The sequence below is a fragment of the Poecilia reticulata genome, chromosome 3 (genome assembly GCF_904066995.2).
Source record: "Poecilia reticulata chromosome 3, P_reticulata-male-v2, whole genome shotgun sequence".
Classification (NCBI taxonomy): domain Eukaryota; kingdom Metazoa; phylum Chordata; class Actinopteri; order Cyprinodontiformes; family Poeciliidae; genus Poecilia; species Poecilia reticulata.
Genome location: NC_088832.1, coordinates 12997170 through 13020005, shown reverse-complemented (window position 1 = coordinate 13020005; position 22836 = coordinate 12997170). Strand labels below are relative to the sequence as shown.

Genomic DNA, 22836 nt, shown 5'->3' with positions numbered 1-22836 from the left:
GTTAGATGGTACCAGTCACACAATGTAAGATGTGTAGCATGCAGAGCATACAGCACAACAATCATACCCCTAGAAATGCACCTCTCAGGGCGCCCAGGGGTAATAAGCATCTGTTTGTTTAATCTGCTTAATCTGCTGGTGAGTTCCACTGGGCGTGCCTAATTAGCAAAATTAATTTGTTAAGACATTAGCGTCGTTAGAGATGGCCAAATGAAGCTGCGCTGCTTTATGCAAATGAAGCTGTGGATTTGGCTGCCTGTGTTACCTCAATTAGACCCTTTCTTTTGATATGTGCCTGTTTTCCCCTCATCCGGTGTCCCTTATCTTTCCTCCTCTTTCATCTTTCTTTTCCCCTCATTATCATTGTCAGGTTTCACAAATCATGAAGTACAGCTATTGTATGACGGTAGAGTGGGAGCACGGAGAGAAGGGGAAGGAAGCTTCTGCCACTGCCAATCGCTAAGAAAACTCTTGGTTTTCAATCCGTTGCTCACTTGCTCTTTGGAGCATCCCAGATCCACACAACCAGCAAATAAGATGGGTGTTGTTTAGTTTATGTGTCAGATTGGGAGCATTTCTCCCAGTGTGTTAGAGGAGTAATTAGGCACTGCATCGCTGCACGCCTCATAAGTCTGTTTAAGGGTTAATGAGGCCCCAGCAGTGTCCCAGCATGGGTTGGTGGGGGTTACGTATGTGGGTCTGCATTGGTATAGGCCTAGCTTCAATAAGAAGCCACCCATAGGACTTCCCTTTGAAGTGTCAGAGGGTCCCCCCTTGTTCCGGGCGGCTCCTGTTTCATTTCTCTGAGTGGCAGCATAAAATATAGATGAGCTGCCAGACAACACAATCTAAGCACCCCTCCACCTAAATACCCCTCCTTTGCACATCCCTTCACCCTCACCCTTAACATTATTCATAGATTAACCAATGCCTCCGCAGCACAAAATAATGACCTCCCTTTTCCCTCCTAATCTGGCTTTTAGGAGTGACAGTAAAATTAGACACACTAAGCCTTATCTGTGGTATTCTTTTTGCCTAACGGTAACAATAAATGGACTTATTGCCACCAGAGGAGCACTTAAGGTTAGCTATAATGTAGAACACAAGCACAGGCAAAGTTGAAAATGTGTATTTGCAAGTTTTCGCCCGGAGGTATTGCGTTTGTAATGAGCGCTAATGCAATAGAAGTGCGACAGATACTGCAGCTTTGGGGATTTGTATTTGTGTACTCTGCTGTGACACGACCGTATTTCTTCTTTTTTGGGCCCCAGTGGGACACCCAGTGGTCCATTTGATCACCATCTCTGGTGGAGAGCAAGTTTCTATCAGCTGCGTCCTCAGAAAATAAGGCTCGTAATGATGAGTGGCAGAAAAAAAAACTGTAAATTATCAACATTATTATATTTTAGGATGCAACCTAAACAGTCGCTTTTTTTAATACCATGCACAAATGTTAATATCTTAAATATTCTGTCACAAAATTAGCAACAAATTGATTAATTACCATCTTAATTTTTTTTTATTATTATAATTTTAATCAAAATTTCATCTTTATTTTTAATGTGGAAAACTGACAGTTGTTGTCTTGACTAATAATGGTCTTCCTGGTTTCAATATTGTGCAGAATATAATATACATCCCAATAAAAAGTCCAATAACAGTGTGTACAATTACCCTTTGAATATTTAATGTGTAAAGCTATCATCAAAAACCTGCGTCATTGCTTCTTCAAGCATCGGCTTAAAGAGGTTTTAAATAAGTGCTGCGTATTTGTACAATTTTAGGACACTTTTTTCACTTTAAGGCCTTTTTCAAATGTTTACTTTCTAAAGTAAAGGTCTAAAGTTTCTCTTTTATTAGTTTTGTTGGTGTTTTTATTTATTTACTATTATTTTACACTAGTTTTAGCATCTGTTGCTGTTTTTTCAAATAAAACCTAACAAAATACAAAGAGTAGTCTCCCAATGAGGATTTCATTTATCAAGGCAAAAAGCTGCTCAAACCACTCTGGTTAAATGTGAAAAAGTTATTCTTCCCTAAACCTAATAACTGCTTGTATGCTTGTGTTGGCAGCAACAACTTGCAAGTGTTAGCTATAACTGGCGATGAGTCTTTTGCGTCACTGTGGAGGAATTTTATTTGCAGAACGTTTTTTAATTCAGCCACACTGGAGAGTTTTGAAACATTAGCATGTGTGTCAGGTCATTATGCGACGCCAGAGTCAGATTTAAGTCTGAACTTTAATTATAAGTGACGTCAAAACTTTCACTTATCATTTAGATGTAAACTTGTTGTTTTCCTTTAATCACTGCATAAGCCCACTACACTTGAACTTAAAGATTTCCCGGTAGAAACCAGAATTCTGGAGACGCGCCCTTGGAGTAACTTTCATGACACCTGGCGAGGTTCAACACTGTGGATGCTGGATCTTATTCTGATTTGCTGTAATTCTAAGTGTTAAATCATGCTGTGACAACCTGATAACAAAGGAGAATTGCTCATTTGTAAACGAGGTCAACAGGCTGGCCGTATTGCATTTAAAAATTTAATTCCAGGTCTCATAAGAGGATCTCCAGTTCACCCTTCAGTTTTGGTCATTTTTATTTTAGCTGTTCATTTCATATTTTATCTTATAAATTGTTAAAGTGGATTGTGTGGAATTTTTCAGCCGGAGTCCTGGACGTCCGTGCTGGCATGTGAAGCCAGCATCAGTCAAAGGGAAGTTAGAGAAGAGCATTAATATGTCCACATGATGACAAACTGCATTAGTCGGGAGGCACCGCATTTCATTACAGGCTACAGGGACCTCTAATTTCATTCCAGTCCACTTTGTGGAAATGACAAAATGTTATTACATTCAGCGGGTGTATCAAACATTACATAGCTACTATTTATTTTCACTTTATTTGCTTAAGTAACTCAGGGGTATCTGCACATAATTGTTTTAAGCCTGAGAGATTCCCTGTTCATAATAAATCATCTTTTTCTCCTTTGATCTCCTGGGAAGCATTGCACAGACCAACTTTAAATGGTTTCATTGGAGCAACTCCACTTTTGTCCACTCATTTAAAAACTTTCTCATTGTTTTTTTTTTGGGGGGGGGGTTTGCTGCTTGTTTTGTGGGGGAAGATTTGGGGAGGGGTTCAGCGTGCAGGAAGATTACCTTGACCTCTGTTTTACCGTCTTTCTTATGAGTTTGTTTCAAAAGCAGAACAAGATACTTCTGCACTTGTAGTCAACATGCCAATAAGGTATGTAATTACTGGATGAGGTCTTCATTTGAAAGAAGGAAATAGCATCACATACCAGATTAAAGGCAGTATTTAGACATAAAAAATTTAGTACTCATCCTGGAAGAACGGCACTTGCTTTGTTCTTTCTGAATTTCTTTTATACATGCGTATTTTCAACCTCAGATGTAAAAGAATAAATTAAAATTGAGAGGAATTAATCCTCAAAAGAATGGCTTGGATCTTTAATAATTGCATTTTAAACAAGCATATGTCACAAACAAGAAAACTTTTTCTTCTAGATACAGCTAACAGGAGCGCTGAGGGTGATGATGATGAGGAGGAGGGAGAAGAAGAAGGGAGGAGTCATTTTTAATCTTGAAATTATTATATCTGGACTACTGGTTCCTCAAGCTTTATCAGATTGCTTTTCCTAATCATTGCCCCCCACCCCACCCCACATATGTTTGATCTCCATGATGAACAGATGATTAGTTTTTCATGAAACCGTTCAAGCAAAACACTCTGGCGTGAGCCGTGGCGAGACGCTGTTGATTTAGCCGTTTGAGCGGCAGCAGACCCCTCCGTCTGCCGCACGCCAGCCCCGAGCCGGAGACCACATGGGAGCTGGAGCGGGTCAGGCGGGGTCAAGTCTATGGGTAATGATATATCACCTGCCATATATTTAAGGTTTTGCTAACTCTCCCTCTCAATTATGGCCACTCCTCTCCCCGTGTCGGCCTCAGAAGCAATGAGGCGACACAATCAATTTGGGCAGGACTCTCTGCTTTTTAGGCAGGAAAATGACACCATTCTGTTGCTGCAAATCACAGGCGGTCCAGCCCAGATGATCCCCCCATGTTTATGTGCATGCATGATTTCCTAGACCTCAATCAGAAAACCACAGGCAGAAAGATTATTTAAAAAAAACTGCACCAAACACAATTGGAAGAAGAAAAAAAACATGTGTTTAGTTTTAATTTTTCTTTAAAATGTAATAACCAAACACACGGTTTTAAGGACTTGTCCTTATTGGATGAATGGATTTTATATCAATGATAGCTGTTGCTCTTTTTCTATTGGTTGTGTAGAACAGCTTGTTCTGATCACTTCTACGAAAGATAAGAATATTCTGACAGACTGCTCAGTTTTGCTTAAACCTAAGTGAATCACATTCAATTTATTCCAGCAAAAGTCAGCATGGCGAAGGCCTAATTTGTTTCAACATCTGCTGAGCAGATCCAGCATGACACAGAGCTCCAGAACCCTCCTCAGATGAGCTCCTGATACATGTAAGGCGATGCTGCACCACCCAACATCTCGGCGTAATGGGCTGACGGCTCGTGTAAGCGGCAGAGCGAGGAGGATGAAAAGAAGGTGAAATGGCTTATTTAACCAACAGAGAGCAAGAAACTGCGGGGGGGAGATCAGTTCTCTAACAGTAACTTTGTTCTGCTTGGATAAAGTAGGGAGGAGACAGGAAGTGGTGCACACATCCCTGCGCTCTGCACAGAGTGGTGTGGTGCAGGGCACGCAGCGGGGAGCCAGGAGATGAAGGCTGCACGTCCCCCGTAGCCTTTGCACTGATTAGATACAGAAATGCATTAAGTGCAGATGCAGCTCATCATTTGGTTGTGGACTAATTGCAGCTAGCGTTCAAGTGGAGCATACCTCAGGCGTTTGACAGTGTTTTTGTGTGTGTTTTCCCACTATCTGCGTTGCTTTCACATGCACTGTTCCGTGATGTTTATGCCCTTGTGTAGCAAACAGCCCACATGTATATCCTGCATCCTAATAAGTTTGCTTTTATAGAAAAAAAACAGTATTTAATCTTTATTTATATATATATAAACAGATAACAAAACAGGATTTTTTTTTTTTTTTGCAAATATATTGGAAACAATATGAAAGAGGAAAAAAAGGATGAAAATTCCTCACAAGATACAGCTGCCCACAACAGTCCAAACGTCCATCCTGTTTTTCAGAGCAACATCGCAGACAATGGCTTTTTGCTCCGAGTCACCATGAAGTCCAATCTCACGGATTCACTTCCGGTTCCCAATGTTCACTCATTTTTGTTGAGTCTCTGTGATCAGAAAGAAAAGTTAATTATAGGAACCCAGTTTCTCCAAAGATACCATAATTTGATTTTCCATTTAAAGATTAATATTTTAACAAATAAACTTATGAATCATTAAACTTTTGTTTCTAAAAATAGTATTTAAAGCACCAATATTGGGAAAATCGCTGTATAAGAACTAATCTAAATATTATGAACACCTGTCGTTTGTTTTTAATCCCTGACACTGAATCAAATAGCTTCAGAACACTAAGGCGTTTATCACTGCTGTCATCATTTAAGTGATATTCTTTTGGCTTTTATTTAACCTATCTCGAATCATTTTCTTTTAAAGAACAATTTGCATGCGTGATTGTTTTCCGATTAGGTAATAATGGGCTGAAACATGAAATCGATGCTGTTTCCCAAAAATAATGTTGCTTGAAAAATGCTGGATTTACTCATTTTTATTGGACCCTTCGATGTTTGTGTTCTCCTGCTCACTTTGAGATTGTTGTGATTGTTTTTGGCGTCACCGTGGCACTAAAGCAGAAACCACACTCGTCTAGTTGTCGACTCAGGCTCCTGTGGTCAGTCAAATTTGTCTTTGAGGTTCACAACAAAAAAACGTAGCTCTGCTTGGCCTTGTAATGGTTTTAAGAAATATTTTCTGAGGTGTGCTCATCAAAGAGTGGATGGTAATATTTTTCTTTATGAGCGAATACCTATGGAGTTGCAGTTGGTTGCATCACTGCAAAAGCCCAATGAATACCATCCTATGAATATACAGGTCTTGCCAATATTTGAAATGCACATGGGGAAGCACTGATCCAGATTTATTTTTTATTTTTCTCCATACTTTCAGCTGTCAGGGGTCTCTTTAAACAACTTCAGTTCTTGGTTGGGCAAGCAGCTTTTCATTTTTACTCTGCTGCCACATTCACTAGAAAAGTTAAAGTGCTATTCATTCATGCAGATGCACTGTGTTTCTGAACATTACAGACTAATGTCCGTGCCCGTCTAATAGCTGTCATGCATTGACAGGAGATGTTTTTGCTTCCTATCTACCACTTCTAACCTGAATAAAATATCTCTTCTTTTTTTTTTCGCTGCTTGTTTTGAACTTCATGTTCAGCAGCCGTTTATGTTGTCTTGTGGATATGTATTATCACATTGTACCTTAGTTGAGCGAGTGCGGAGGCTCTGCAGCTTGTTGTTTTCACACCAACTCTACTGGGCAGAGGGAGGAAAAAAACACACAAAAAAACTAACAAGCACTTGTCAGTTCTCACCCATCACTCCTGACAAGCAACTCTTGTGGACTTCTCCTCTTATCTTCCCTCTCTCACACCTTGCAGTCATCTGAGAGAGCATGTTTCATTGCATTTGTATGTGTCCATGTGTTGACGCGCACGTCTGCGCGCACCTGCATGTGTACACATGCTAACCTCCATGCGTGTGCACACGGGTGTGTATGTGAGAGCCTACATGTGTCAGAAACTTGACATGATCTTGTCTCTGGCGAAGGCCTTGGATCACCAGGCCCTGCACACTCCAGACCTGACAGTGCAGCTGAACTAATCAATATCTCACCGCAGTCAAAGGTGGGCTCTGCCATGAGGCCGCGGGGGTGCACTAATTGATGGAAACTCACCGCTGGCTAGCTCCATGCCCTGCGGCGCTGGAAGACGGCAAGCTTGGGCCTTCCACTGAAATGGAAGGGGAAATAGAGGACAGTAAGGCCGAGATCTTAGCCAGGAAAAAAAGAGAGAGAGACAGAGAGAGAGAGAGAAAGCTGTTTAGATTTTGTTATATTGTTGTGCTTGTATGTTTAGCAAAGTGAAGGTTTGCATGCTTTTTGTTGGGGGAAAATTTTTTTAGACTGTGATAGTTTGACTTGTTTGAATGGTGAAAATATTCAGCATGGGAATGGTGAAGCTGCTGTATGTGATGTTTTATGGGGGGGGAGGGGTTTGTCACAAAATAATTTTGGAAAGCTGCCACAAAAAATATAACATTGCTGTTTTTCAGGTGATTTTTTTTCATTCAAATTGCTTGATTGATTCAGCCATTTTGCAATATTTCATTACAAATGAGGTATTGGCTACTGATTTCGTGCAGCAAACACACATTATTCTTTGTCTTTTTCACCTGAGTACCTTTAAATAATTTCATAAATAAACATATGTTACTATTTAGAGAATACCTTTATCACGGTTACTCTTAACAGATGACAGGCCAACGGCTTTGTTTCCACGTCGTGAAAACTCAACCCTCTACCGATTATTTTATCGAGAGGAGAATAAAGAGAACACAGGAATGATCACTTGAGAGAATGTGCAGTGACTTGTTTCTTGTTTAAAAATATATTGTTATGGTGCAGACTAAGCACACTGGGATAATTACCATCAATAATTGAGTAAGGGGAAATGCTAGGCAGGGCTGCGTTCATTGCTGGCTAAATGTGCCTGAGAGATGTTGCGATGGACTGTCTGGCTAGCTTGCTAATTTGGCTTCCTTTTTTTATGTGGCACTGAAGATTATCTTTATGTTTCCACCCGCTTGCCTCTGGCTCCATATGAGACCCACAGCCAGAACATGCAGTGTTTCCTGTTAGCACCATTTATCGCAGGTGTGTCGACGCATTTTGATCCCTAAGAGCATCGAAGCAACATAAAGTGAAGGAGTTGGATGTGTGCCGCAACATGAAGGATTTACTGCACTCATTTATGAATGAGTTTGAGTTTACTTATATTAAATACAGTGCTTAAGCTACAATTATTTTGAACCTTCAAGAGAATAAGATTAGAACCTTTGTTTTTTTGTTTTTTTGTTTTTTTACATTTATAATTGAAGCTGCTTTACATATTTACAGTGAGGTTGACCTCTTGGAACCAACACTGCAGGATCAAACTTCACTTTTTATTTTTATTTATATGCGTTGCTGCTTGTGAATTATGCTGATAATTGTTTTTTTTTTAGGTATCATAGGTATTGTGACACTGAGATGAACTTAACTTGTAGCTGGCTGGAGAGCAGTTGTTGACCAAGGTTTTGTCTCTGTCTTTGGAAAAAGTTCCTGCCCTCTGAAATGCACTCAGGCAGTCCAATGGTGACTATGAATAACATGTCAAGTAAAACGATAAGGTATTATTGCAGGGTAGACTATTCAACAATAAACCTAAAGCCTTCTTGAACTATTGAAATGAGAATATTGAATTTGTTTATTATGTATTCATAGCCGGAGAATGAACAGCTATGGATTTGGACACATTGGTTTTCAGCAGCATATGTGAATTTACAGCAACTGTATTGCAGCTTGTGTGCAAAAGGACTGGTGAGTCTTCCACAACAAAGAAAGTTCACCGTCAGTATCGAGTGAAAACGACAGCCAAACCCCCTGAGAATCAGGTGCACTTTCCAAAATGTAAATCAGGCCTTCTCAGAGACACTTCTCAGAGACTTCTCCATCCCCTGCTGCTCAGAAAGCTTTGCCATTCACCTTTAAACAGCAGAACAATAATCAATGGAGCATTATTAATGCTGAAATCATTCATCTGCTCTCCTGTGCTATCCTGCTGAGTGTAAAGCTGCTTAAGTCATGGAGCTCATACAGTGGACTGCATCGCATGTGCTGGTTTAAATAAAATCCATCACATCTGCTCTCACTTACCCGTGATCAATATCTTACCAAAAGTGGAGCTTTACCTTGAACTGTCCGTACATTTTTTTTTTTTTAAGTAACTCGATAACATATATTTTGACACACTGATCATAAATGTTTGACGCAAATCAGGTCAGCCAAAAGATCTTTGATAGTGAGTAGTTTCATCTGTGACAACACTGCTCCTAATCCCAGTGGTTCCTACGCAGCACCATGTAGGACACTTCGGTTTTCAGCCAGAAAAAGAACCATCCATGTCGACTTCAATCATTAATAAGCAACGTTTCCCTACACAAGCCCTTCCACAATCCCTCAAAGATCTGGCCGTGAATTTTTCATAAACCAAGTCTCTGTTTCTTGTTCATGAGCCGTCTCTGTACACCGAAGCCTATTCCTTCCATGTCCAACCCGGCGAATTTATTGGCTGTAGCAGGAGTGCGAGTGGAGCAGTGGCACTCGGCGTAGGGAAGAAGAGGGAGCGACCTCGCTCCTTCATTACAGGAGGCAGATGTAAATCAAACTAATTATGGAGCCACTACGGTATCGAACCCATGGAGGGGAAATGAAATGATCAGAGGCAGGTCGGCGCTCAACAGAGAGAGAGAGTTAATGAAAATATTAATTACCTGGTGATATAGTGGGAACACCTCACACACACCCCCGGTTCCTCTCTGCCTCAAAGCCCCTACCTCAGAGAGCATTTGTTTTAATTGAGTAATAATAAGACTGTTACATTTGGCTGAGTCACTTGATTAGGGTAGGTAATTGACCAATAAAGGTACATGATTGGCAATTATAAAATCCAATGTAGTGCTAATTACTTAGTAACTCTAAAGTGTCTAACATGGACAGTATTACAGTTCTAAGCAGATGGTTATTTTAAAACTCATAAAATCAGAGCATAGTGAGTTCAGAGTCAGTTAATCCACAAAACGCCTTCGACGCGTCCCATAAACCCTCTCTCAAACACATCCTTCCTAATATTAGTAGAATTGGCTATTAATACCAGATTTGGCCACATGATTGATTTTCCTCTGTGTTTTTGTTCTGAATTATTCAGTGGTACACTTTATCTCCTCACCTTCCCTTCTCCCCAGACTGTTGCACCTCCTCCCCTCGCTACTAAGCCGTGTGACGATGGTCAATAAGTAGCAGAAATTTGGATCCTGACTGTTTCAGACAGCATCATTCTTAGAATACACAAATGAGAAGGTAGTATGCAGCCCAGGTAGGTGAAATGGAGTAGCAGTCAATCAAAGTCATTAGAGAATTAATCAACAGTTGTAATTAATCAGCAACATCCCTTTATGCTCTTTCCTAAAACTATTCAAAACTTTAGAATAAGTACACTTTTAAATTAGCAGTATGTAATACAAAAAAAGGTCTCTGCCATTATTTTTGACATGGAGCAAATGGAAATGTTGGCAATCATAACTGAACTAAGTCTCATTTTATGACACTAAGACAAAAAAGCATATTTGTATGTAGTACATGTCAGTATCTGATTCCCGCTGTTGTTAGAAGTTAAGCAGATGATTCGTCTTTATTCTTTCAAGATTTTGGATTTCTAATAATTGGGAATAACACATAGACGTTTTACAGAAAAAATCCAACTTTAAGTTGGATTAAAAAAAAACAAACTTCAATCTCTTTGCACTACCACCCCCCCCCCCCCTCAATGCGAACTATTTCACTACGCTGATAATCATGTACATGTGGATGTAATCTGCTATGTGACACAATTTGCCGCTAATTTTTTTTTGCTTCAGGCGACGCTAGCACACAATGTTCAGGCGTCACTCTCACAACATCCAAACACAAGTCAGTTTTTATTTACCAATTTCCAAGGGGTTTGAAGGACAAATTGATTCCATTAAGGCAACCGAGCCTGTGCTTTGAAACTCTTGCTGAGATACATCAATGTGACTGCTGCTTATTACTCAAGCATAATTAGCCGTGTCAACCTATGCAGCTCGATGAGGTGATGCATTCGTTCAGCTACCTGTCTGAGCTCGCAGCAAGCGAGTGAGTGAGTGAGTGAGTGAGTAAGTGAATGAGTTTTACATAGTTCTTGGCTTTCCTCTATTCGGAGTGACAGCCTAATCAGTAGTTTGTCAAAGCCGACTCCAGCTCCACCTGTCAAAGCTGTCAGTCTTCTGAGGAGTCGATGAGGTCCCCTGAGTAATAAGCAGCAGAGCTGATTTCGCCACCATGTGACCTGCAAGGTGTGAAGCCAGGCCACTGAGGACATCATAATCATTGTCAGAACATGTGGTATTGATGAAAGATGTCAAGGAATGGCTGAAACCTAACATGAGATCCTGGAGGCACTCAGTGGAGTCTCTTGGGTGTGATCATAGTTATAACACAGTGCATTGTGTGATAGTGACGCAAGGCAGCTGCAACATCTGTTGGAGAAGGTTGTTGAAGGAGTTTTTGTACCTGTTTTTCTTCTGCTAACAGATTCAAGTGTTGCATGTCTGATTCAATGTTTTAGCTGCAGAAATGCAACCAATGGTTCATCTCTCAGTTCTGTGCTTAGGGGCGGACTGGTGCCACTTTCTTAAGGTGTCCATCAAAAAGCTCATTTTGTTATTCATGCATTCCAGCAATGAGATTTAGGGAGTCATTTTCCAGTCTATGTAACCAGATCCTAACAAGATCAAAGAAAGGCAATCAATGGCCGGTGTGCTGATGTGCTTCCTTTTTCCGTTAAGCGATGTCTGACTTGCAGCATCCCAAATATTATTTACTGAACATGTAAAATGTTCATAAATGCAAACAAATAATGCAGAAAAACAATGATCCATCTGGAGTTCTAAGCCCAGGTACAAGAGCAGAACATGATGCCCACTCAAGTTAAAAGTAGTGATAGGCAAGCCTGCACTTCAAATTTAAATCAGGAAAGTGAAGATTAATGTGGTGATTTATCCACTGAGGAGGAGGACGTGAAGAGATGAGAGCAGTAGCATGGAGACTTAACAAACCAGCACCTCAGGAAGTGGTTTAAAATACTCTGTAGCTCTGTTACACATCCAATAATTTACAAAGCAATATTCTAAAATTCCACAAGCATTTAGGTCATGTGTTGTATTTTCTGGACCGGATTGCTTCTCTGATATCCGCTTGTGTCGGATCTCCCATTTCTCCAAACAGCTGTCACAAAAAATGGAAGTCATGCATTGACTATGTATGTCTCACTTTTTTCCACATGTCCATGTCAAACTGCTCAGCAATAACAGAGCTTTCGAGATGTTATTCTAGGGACACTGTCAGTAAAATCAAGCCTCATAAATTCATCTGAGGTTAGTTTTCTCAAAACAAGATGGCCTTTGGTTCTAAAAAAGACACTTCAGGTTACTGCTATCCACAATGGTGGATGGAAGAGGAGTAAAGTAGTCAGCATCTGCAGTCAAATATTCTCCATAATTTGTCAAGCTATTTGTTGAGGTATGAACATGTTGCATCATCATCCATCAGCCTTGGTTTGTTTATTCCCTCAAAAAGACTCAAAACATTTCAATATTGTAGAGTAAAATGTGTTTTAAATGCAGAGTGTTTCAGATGGTGGACGGGATATCTGTGTCCACTGTCATGAAGCTCCAGCTAAAGTGCTTGCTATGTCATTTTTCAGTGTCACCAATAAGTGGCTACACTTCTGTTGGGCAAATTGTATATTTGGTCAAGAAAACAAGCAGTTATTTGTTTAAAGCCATGAACAGTGATATACTTCAATATGATGAGTCTTCTTGAGCTTTCTTATTTCAGGTAGACATTAATGAAAATATTCCTTTTTTAGTGGGTGTTTTATAATTTTTTATCTGCTTTGAAAACCAAAGGAAATGGCACATGAGATTTGTTTGTTTCATTCTTTCAAGGTTTTAAGGTTGTTGTTTTTTTCTTAAACTCTAAGATTAAAAAAATGAAACTCTTAATCAAGCTCACTGTCAAAAGGTTTTCTACTTGTGAATATGCTACTTGTTTTGGTTTGTTTTTGTTTACCATTCTGGATAACTGGAGTTTCAATTACTCTCATCCTTCTGGTTTTTTGGTACTTGAAATTTTATGACATTTATAAACTAGGATCATGCAAAAAAAAAATTAAAATAGAAAATAGTTGACTGTGGATGTTAGCTTCAGATAGAGTTTCAGATTTCTACTTTAGGGATGGAGAAAAAAGTTAATAAAGATATTTAGTTGGACGATCTAATCCGTAAAGTTTAAATTGTCCAGAATCTAAAATGTTCTGAGGTTTATGTTTCTGTGTTTGGTCTGAAAAGACTGAGGACTTCTAGAGAATGGAGAACGAAAATTTTCATTTAAAAAAACTGTCTATATCAGTTTTGTGGGTTTTGTGAAACCGGATTAGCCATTATGTTTCCGTGAAAATGCATTTTAAAAAATGTTATAGTTCCAGAGCCTGATATAATTAGACTTCTGCTCCTTTGTGATTGAATATTGCATCTTTAGAATATTATCAGAACAAGAGGGGCTAAAAATAAGTCTTACGATCGCTGCTGCTCCACTACTTTAACATATTTCAGATTTTCAGTGTGTGCGTGCGTGCGTAACATTGAGAGAGAAAAGGAGAAAGAGAAAGAGAGACGCAGGAAGAGCGAGAAAGAGAGAGAGAAAAAGAGAGAGAGCGCATCAACATTTGTTCCCCTGTATGCTTCGAGTTCAGCAAATGAGTTGAACCAACCTTCCCGGGCAGTCCTCCCTGTCTACCCCAACCTCTAACAACTCATGAAATATTTACGGTGCCTCACTGTAACCTCTCACACATCCACTCACACACATATATTTTTCTTTCTGTCATTTTAGCTGATAGTCAAGGGATGTAAACGTAAATGTCCGCTTAAGCCTCGCTTTATTTTGAGAGAGCGTGCGAAGTTCACCTCACAAACCTCTCACCCCTCCACAGACGCGTTCAGCCAAGACACTCGGTGAACTTATGTGCAATTTCAGCGAGCGTTTCGGGGGCCCCGTGTATTGTATTGTGGTTGAACGTATGCAGAGGTAGCTGGATACAAACTTGACACCCGGCCGATCGGCAGCTGCCGGCTGTTTAATCAACAGTGATGAATATTTGATGGCGTGGCGGCGGGCAAATGGTGGCCGACACCCTCCTCATTATCGAAGTCCATGAGTACAGAGGAAGATATTGAATATCTCTCCGATGGGGACCTGGCTCCTGTCAGCAACATGAAATGCCCCTACATTTCCCCACCACACGAAAGTCTAGACCTTAAATATGTGCAAAGCAAACCACGCAGAATCAAGAGTTATGGATGAATCCGAAACACCAGTAAATAGGATTTTGATGGCTCAATAGTGTACGTAAAGGTACAAATGGAAAAGTTGATAGTAGAAACTAAGACAAAGTTCATTAAGTGGAAACATACTGGAAATTATCCCTATAAAGGACTCTGCAAAGCACTTCAGCACAAAGGACAGCGACATAAACAGGTCCGAAACAAAGTCGTCGTGGTGGTAGAAAAAAAGTAATTCATTCATCCCCTGCACAAATCACCACTCCAAGCATTAATTTCTTATTTTACATTTTGCAACAAAAGAAGAGAAAAAAATATTTTGCAACATAAAAAAAGGAATGAGGCCTTTCTCTTTTACATACATTCTTTTTGCTCTGAAGTATTGTGCTTACTTATTGTAAGATTTAGGTTTAGCTTGTGTAGTCAAGGTTAGAATCAATAGAATGCATGCGCGTTTTAAAGAATTATGAACTTTGTAGAGGTATTCACCTTTTGTTAACCTTACTGAGCCTGACTCTCATAGACAGAGTACTCAAGTTCCTGTCCTATATTTTATTATTATTTTTTAAAGGAAAGTATTTAAAATAAACAACAAATCTGTAGATTCACACTAAACAAAACGTTAGTTTTAAACTCCTGTCGCTTCTCTTGAGTTTACGTCGATGACGCTGACGTTGGGTCTCCTTATATGGCATGTCCCCCCTCGTCCCCTCCTTATGTTTCCGGTCGCGCGCCCCTCTCTTTTTTCGCGCGCCTACCTGCTGATGCACGTGCGAGTAATGACGAGAGGGAGCAGGGTTCAAAGAGCACTCCGCCCGGGGCCGCGGCGGCTCTTTGAAGGCAAGGACTGGGAAATAAGTGACATTTAGGGAGTGAGGCAGGTTTAGCATAAAGTGACATTTAGGTGGCGGGACGTGATTTGAGAACGAGTTGAAACATCCCGCCATGATCACGTGAAGACACTGACAAGTGTTTTGATGTTTTAGTGTCGCACTTTATCAGTTTAGTTGTCAAGCGGTGAGTTCAAACAACTGTACGAAGGTTAAACCGTCCATATTTACAAATTTGTATTTTTTATTTTAGTTTTTATTTGGACTAAACTTGACCATTGGGCCATTAAGAAAGAATGTTGTGTACATTTCCAACAGGTATCTTGTGGGTTGAGTTTATAGGTACCCTACTAATTATCTTCATGGTGCAAAGATGTGACACAAAACAGAACTGAATGGGTGATCATGGCTCATTGATTAATACTTAATTTGTGGTTGGTTGCTACATAAGTATTGATTTTGGAACTTTTTCCAACTTTGACAAGAGTTTTTTGTGACATGTAATTATAAATAGATATTTTGGGAAGAGCAAAATGAAAATGAGCAAGAGGATGTATAGGGGTTTATCCCTGTTTTTTTCTTCATAAATTATAATTGTACAGCTGATGTACAATTATTATTATTATTATTATTATTATTATTATTATTATTATTATTATTATTATTATTATTATTATTATTATTATTATTATCAGTCCCAATTGAAGCACGTATTGAAATTCACAGAGCAAAGAACCAAAGCATCAAATTTCGCTTCAATAGACAGCCAATCTTAGTCGTTAATTTATTTCCAAATACAAAAAAAACTCATCATTTCTGCCAGTTTGATCTGTTCCCATCACGTCGTCTATTCTTTTGCTCTCCTGCAACTTTTCGACCCCTCATCTAAACAACTACACCCACAATAGGACTTTTTTTGTGCTCCACACTAATACAAATCTAAATAGTTTTTATTTTTTGTTATGAAGGCGAGGCGACCTGCATATCCTTGATGCGTCCATATCCATTTTTATCTCTCATTCGCTACATGACAAGAGGTCAGCCCCTCAAGATCAAATATTTTTCTTACTAAATGACGGATTTATTAGACAAATAAGTTGTGCGTCTGACTCTGAACCCTCTGTGATTGAAATATACCCTTGTGTCAACAGCACCGCCTCTCAAACCGGGTCCCCGGCGATGAAGGGCTGCCACGGCGGATTACTGAGCAAATATGAGTGGGAAATGAGTGCAGATCTGGGGGATCTACCCATCCGCATCCCAGGTTTGACATTTCCGTCCAAAGGCCAACCTTAGCGCGCATTGTTAGATCAACTGAGCCATCTGAGGCTTCTCCTTTTATTATTTATTTTTGAAGAAAATTCATAAGCTGGCCTAGAATAATATCAAAAACAAAAATGAGTTCAGATTAAACAAATAACCGAACAAAACGCCAATTGTGAGCATTTTGTTTTTCGCCCCTTCCTTTTACCTTCAGCGCGTCATCTTGTAATTATAATGATCTAATCCATCTTAACCTGGGTGCCTAACAGCTGCGATTAGAGTAGGCTCACTTTCTTCCGCTCAGAGCCATAGTAAAAACTCGTACGCTCGTAAATCTAAGCGCCCCGCGTAACCATAACGTGGCGAAATCATTATTTGCCGAGGTGGTGTCAGAGACTCGCTCATTTCGTCTGTCAGGAATCCAATTTCCTTTTATTTACATCCGCGGTATAGATTAATTACTCCCCTGACTAGTAGCCTGCAGGAATTAAGTTATGGGATCCTTTGGAAGGCTCCACGATTAATCCATCACGGCCTACGCAAGGATACAAAGGCGGAAGCAGAAGAGGTGATTAATATGGGCGAAATTTGCCTATATGGTGAATAATAATAATAATAATAATAATAATAATAATAATAATAATAATGTGAAACCAGTTTTCTGTGGCCCAAGAAGCACGACCGAAGTAACACGGTGGGAAGAGTTTAAGGTACTTGAACGGTGCAGACATGCAAAGGGGGGGAGAGAAGGCCTTTTTCTCTCTCTCTCTCTCAGGCCTCTGTATTATGAATACCTGAGATCAGGTGACGATGCGAGGCGCAGTATTGATGGAGCTTTAAGGGTTATGATATCGGCGAGGCCATCGATGAAATATCCCCAACTGATTAATAGAGGGCTCTGTCGTAACGGCTTGACATATGGTAGGCGAGGCAGCTGGGGACGGTACCTCAGGCATCCCCTACGGCCATTAACATATTAGAGGCTATTGTGAAGGCAGACAGTCCGACTTCATCCACAGCCCCTTGTGCAGAGAGACAGCACCCCAGAGCTGTTTGATATAGGCTTTCAATAATGCATTACTCTTCAGTCCGCCAGCGGAGCTGTTCGTGGTGCTGAAATGATGTGCCATGTGGCGCGTGTGGTGCCGCCGGTGGAGACTGTTCAGTGCCAACCGTGCTGTGTGGCTGACTGTCCGTACTAAAAATAAATAAATAAATAAATAAATAAATAAATAAATAAATAAATAAAGTCATATCAGATAGATAGATAGATAGATAGATAGATAGATAGATAGATAGATAGATAGATAGATAGATAGATAGATAGATAGATAGATAGATAGATAGATAGATAGATAGATAGATAGATAGATAGATAGATAGATAGATAGATAGCATTCAAGTTTTCAATAAATGGCATTAATTATTATTTGCTACAAATCACCAAGCTGTATTCCGTTCTAAGCTTTGTGTCTGAAAAACGTTAAGCAATCTTATTTCCTTCAGGTTAAAAACTATGTGAAATAATAAAAAAAGGTCTACTTACTTTGATGAGCCGCTTTCTCTTCTGTCCAATTTGACCAAAAAGCTACAGAAAACAAAAACGAGAAGCTTTCGCTGCTGTTATACAATCGACGTCCTCCACATGCCCACTTCCTCTGAAAACCCCGAATGCCGACTGAAAGTATTGCATTTTATAGCGGCAAACCTTGATTAATATTGCATTACACGCTTATAAAAATTCAGAGTAATTCATAGGACCAAGTACCAGGCGAATGTGAAGGAAGAAGAAAGAAAAAACAAAAACATTCCGTGCAGGTTTAGAGTTAAGACAGTACAGTTAAAGGAGGAATGAGATGTCATTGTGATATTTCAAAGATACAATCTGGTATTTTATTACTTTGTGCTGTTTTGCTAGCTTCTTTTTTTTCTTTTTTTCTTTCTTCTTCTTATTCGTTTGCATGCCCTCTTTAATGTTACCGTTGAGTTATTCTGACTTTGCTGTGACACTTCAGTGTGCCGTCAAGGCCTGTCATCGCCGTAAATCTAGAAGAGTGGAGCTCTATCTTGAAGTTTTCAAAAAATGCTAATTGTATTTTACTTGGCAAAGGAATATTAATTTCTGAATAAAATAGTGCATTATTATTGTTATTTTTTATTGTTATTATTAATTGGAAACAAATTTTTGTCCGATTTTTTTTCTCTTTTTATGCTAATGTCTACTGTGTAATTTAGGAAAAAAAACGGATTTATTATTAATTATTCTTACAATTATTATACTATTATCGAATGTAAGTGAATATTATCAATAATATTTTTTTTCATATTTTTAATTTGACAATACATTAAATCGTTGTTTGATTTAATATATGTGATGTGATTCAAAAGAAAATTTCCCATCCAAGCTTTATTTGCAAAAGAAGGTGAAAAAGAGAAAAAAAAAAAGACAGAAAAAAGAAAGACAAGGAAACAAAGAAAACAGAGCTGAGGGCGGGAAAACATAACTTCGTGTCATACTAAAATCATTTCAGTTTTAACAAAGCTGTTGCTATAATATTGTGCAACAACAATGAGCCCCTTGAGTAGCGTGTCCAATCACAACCAAAAAAAAAGCACGGTTTTCTTTCTTTGATTTATTAGAAGATTGCTGGAACACACTCCCCGTTGGATTTTGGCGTACAGGATGGAGAGTACCAATGAAAGTAAGAGGACAACAGAGGAGAGTGTAGAAGTTGTGAGTGAGGGAAGGAGACATTTTCCATGATGCACATGTCGCCGTAGTATTGTAAACATACCTGTGCACAAAGTAAATAGTACTTACACAACGACTCCGTAACAGTTAACACGACAAACAACGAGGTGATCTTAATGCGAAAACAAGCATTTAACAGTGACTTACAACCACCCACAAAAAAATAAGGTCTATCAGTAGACAGCACTACTGTAAGCAGTGATTTATTCTTTTTTTTTTCTTAAATGCATAGAGTGTTTGCACTGCAAACTGAAACACATAAAAGAAAAATTGTCCTTTTTTTTTCATTGTGATTACTCCTTCATGAAGCACACAAGCTTTTCGTGCTCTGATCTGTGATGCCAAAGGTGTCGCAAGACCCTTTAGAAATTGTTTCCAAAACACAGGAGTTCGCCTCTTGTAAGTGATAAACTGTAGTCTGTACATACAAACCATGTCGATCTAAACCTAAAGGGTCTGTTTTTTTTGTGCAAATTTAAATAAATATATCTGTAGTTATTATGGTGGCCTGTAGAGGCTTATTTTCTTCCCGTGAATTAGTATTTCATGCAGGCCCAATTTATTTTATAATTATTATTTTTTTCGTTAGACATTAAAAGTTTGCAACAAAATTCGAAGTTTATAGCAGCTTCTAAAATTAGAATAAAAGGAACACATGAATAAATAAATGAACAGCTTCGTGAATTACTCTATACCAAACAGTGACAAGAATCAAACCGAAACACAGTTCAACAATAAATGAGGTAATTCGTAAATGGCTATATTTCAAATCATAGGCCTATTAGAGAAGAAAAACAACTCGCTATATTGTATCAAGCAAATTACGTCTTTCCACGCGTTTTAAAAGGCAATGACGACGACGCTAAACTTTTCCCTCGCGACAACTGAGCGAAATTTGTGTAGTCTGGTATTTGCATACTTCACATTCACCAATAACGTGAAAAATAAACAAGATATATGAAGCCTCATAAAATGGGTGCCTACAGCCCATTGTGCACCAACGTGTAAAGTCGCTGGAGACAAAAGACTGAAAATGGTGTCTTGTTAGTGTCTCTTGGTCCCCAGATTCAGTCACCCAACTCTTCATTTCATTTCTCTCCGTTGTCTTTGCCCATCAGTGAGCAGCTGAAAATTTCAACCTTTTCTGCTTCTGTCTTTGGTTACAAAACCACACTCGCACCACATTTTTTTTCAAGTCCAACTTTTCAGCTATAGCCGCTATTTTCTCGGAGGACGGCCGAGGCTGTACGGCGAAGTAAGCCTCCAAAGACCTCTTTTCCGGGGCTGCTATCGAGGTCCTCTTCCGTTTCTTTTCCCCGCCGTTGAAAATGTCAGGTTTGCTCAGTTTCTCCCTCTGGGCCCCCTCGGCCTCCTCCAGCCAGGCCTGAAGGATGGGTTTGAGCGCAATCATGTTGTTGTGGGACAGAGTTAAGGACTCAAATCGACAAATTGTACTTTGGCTCAGCGAGCCCACACCGGGGATTTTGAGATTAGCCAGAGCGCTGCCCACGTCCGCCTGGGTCACCCCCAGCTTGATCCTCCGCTGCTTGAAGCGCTCCGCGAAAGCCTCCAGCTCCCTTGGGTCTGTGTCCGAGTCATTGATGGAGGGAAGTCCGTGGTTTGTGAGCCCTGGGCCGCCTTGGCTTCCACCGTGATGGCCCTGTAAGAGCCCGTGGTGGGTGAGCGACGAGTTCATGCTCATTGCCTGGTGGGATAGGTGACCCAAACCGTGCATGTGGGAATGCGGGTGGGCAGAGGAGGTGGAGATGAGCCCTCCGCCGCCACCTCCGCCTCCCCCGCCACCTCCTCCGCCTGTCCCGTCGTGCGCGCTGGACATCAGGGTGAGGGACGGCGAGCCGATGTGATCCATGATGTCCGGAGGCTCCAGGTTCTGGTGGTGGTGGTGGTGGTGATGATGGTGGTGGTGGGCCAGGGGCACGGTGGACGTCGACGAGCATGGCACCGTGCTCATCGTGTGGTAGGTGGCGTCCGGTTTGAACGGGTGCGTCTTGCCCTGGGACACGGCGATGTCCACGGCGGCCAAAGCCTCTGCCCGGGCCAGCAAGGTCTCATCCAGACTCGCGAATATGTTGCTCTGTAGCTGCGAGGGCAAAAAAAAAAAAAAAAAGAAAAAAGAAAAATGAAAGGGAAGAGGAGAAGAAAGTGAGTGGGTGCAAAATAGGAAAAGGCACATGGAAGGAAAAGAGGAAAAAAGAAACGTGCATAAATGCATCTGTCAGTCGGTACTTTTGGCGACACGTAGCAGAGTTGAGTATTCCTTCAGAGGCGGGAAGTCATAAAAATTAATACAAAAACGGCAAACGCCGGGCTTTCGCGTGAGCATGCTTTCAAAAAGATCACAGACTCTCCGAGTGATTGCTGTGGAATACATGAAAAAAACATTAAGCGCGCGTCTTGGCGGAAAGTGCCTTGAAGCGCCTCTCGTTATTACGCACAAGACAGCGCTCGTCGCTTGCGAGCAGCCGTGGCAGGAAAAAGTGACAAAGAAGGTAAAGTTTTCTGGGATCATTTACCTGTGGAGTTTGCAGGCAGGCTCTCCTTATAGCTTCCGAGCTGGAATGCAGAGTGGTGTACTTGTGCTCGGGTAAGGAGGGATGCATGGCGAAGTGCGGCTGTTTGCTGTTCATGGACATCATCTTGGCGAACGTCTCGAATTAAAGTGCACAGGAGAAGAAAAATAAATAAATAAATAAATAAAACAGAGGGGGGAAACAGCTACGAGAGCTGGAAAATAGTCATAGATAATCACAGATCCTTTGCCTATTCGGTAATGATGCAGTGCTGTTCGCTCTGTAGTGCGCCGAGTGCGGCAGCCTTGTGCCCGGAGATCACAGAGATGCCTGCAGTCTCTCAGACGCACTTATCTGTCTACTGTTTCCCCCACTGCTGGGGATGAGAGAGGCTCTTACACCTGAGCGCCTCAGATCTCGTCAAGCCCGTGCTCGGCTGCTCTCGCGAGACACAAGCTGCCAGAACAGTGAACTGGCTGACAGATAGAAAAAAAAAAAAAAAACTGCTCACAGGGCAGGCAATCACATCTGGAGAGTAGTTGCTTGCGTTTTAGGGCTTCTCTCTATCCAGCTACAGGAGTGCATCAGTAGCTTCCAGGCCTCATTCTTTACTTCAGCTCCAGTTCACAAATGACCCAGTGCAGCTAATTTTGGCTCGTGTAGCTAAATATTTGTTTTATAATGGAATTGTAATCTTAATCTAAGACACAGAAAAGGAACATTTCGTGAAATCACACCTAATTATATCAGAATATTCAGCCTATTCTGGTTTTCTTTTTTTAACCACCATTAGGACATCCAGTTATATTGGTAAAGTTTCCAAGCCAGGTGGCGGTGTCGTTCTTCTTCACCCCTAATTAAAAGAAAATGGGGAGCGCCACCTGATCATTACGGCCCATCATTGCCAGATGAGTGCAAAACAAATTGATTTAATACATCACCAAACCTTGCACCGGTCTTTATCTAAATTAATTAATCCCAATGAATTAACACTTCATTAATTCAAACCGCAATGGTTATCCAATTAAAATTTCATGCAGTGATTAGAGGTATGTGAAATATACACGGCACCGTTAAATTTGCATAATAAATAAGGCGGCTGGCTGCTGCTGTGTGTGAGGTCTCTAATGTGTGTCCTTATGAGGTTTTTGTCGACATGAACAGGCCGTGCCGTTTCCATTTTTAATAGCAATGTATTAATAATTATGACAGCTTAAGGTATTGCAAGTCGTAT

General features: G+C 40.4%; 1 protein-coding gene and 1 long non-coding RNA gene across 11 annotated transcripts in view; one reads left to right on the top strand and one right to left on the bottom strand.

Moving 5' to 3' along the window:
• Positions 1-22813, bottom strand: part of LOC103461988 (POU domain, class 4, transcription factor 1) — a 52910-nt gene extending 30097 nt beyond the window's left edge. For 2 of the 7 annotated variants that reach the window (XM_081605112.1, XM_081605113.1), the window contains exons 1-4: positions 21606-22813; positions 17866-21172; positions 17114-17517; positions 5169-7038 (exon numbers count right to left, since the gene is read on the bottom strand). In XM_081605112.1, the coding sequence (XP_081461238.1) occupies positions 20186-21172; positions 21606-21728 (1110 nt within the window). In that variant the 5' untranslated portion in view covers positions 21729-22813 and the 3' untranslated portion in view covers positions 5169-7038; positions 17114-17517; positions 17866-20185. The remainder of the gene's footprint in view (positions 1-5168; positions 7039-17113; positions 17518-17865; positions 21173-21605) is intronic. The other 5 variants (XM_081605114.1, XM_081605115.1, XM_081605116.1 and 2 more) reach the window with 5 other exon arrangements.
• LOC103461991 (uncharacterized) overlaps positions 1-22836 on the top strand; it is a 79150-nt gene that overhangs the window by 14261 nt on the left and 42053 nt on the right. The window contains exon 1 of one of the 4 annotated variants that reach the window (XR_014086877.1): positions 15662-16320. The exons of the other annotated variants lie outside the window; for them this stretch is intronic. This is a non-coding gene — a long non-coding RNA (uncharacterized LOC103461991). Of the gene's footprint in view, positions 1-15661; positions 16321-22836 lie in introns of those variants that run through there. 4 annotated transcript variants of the gene reach the window in all.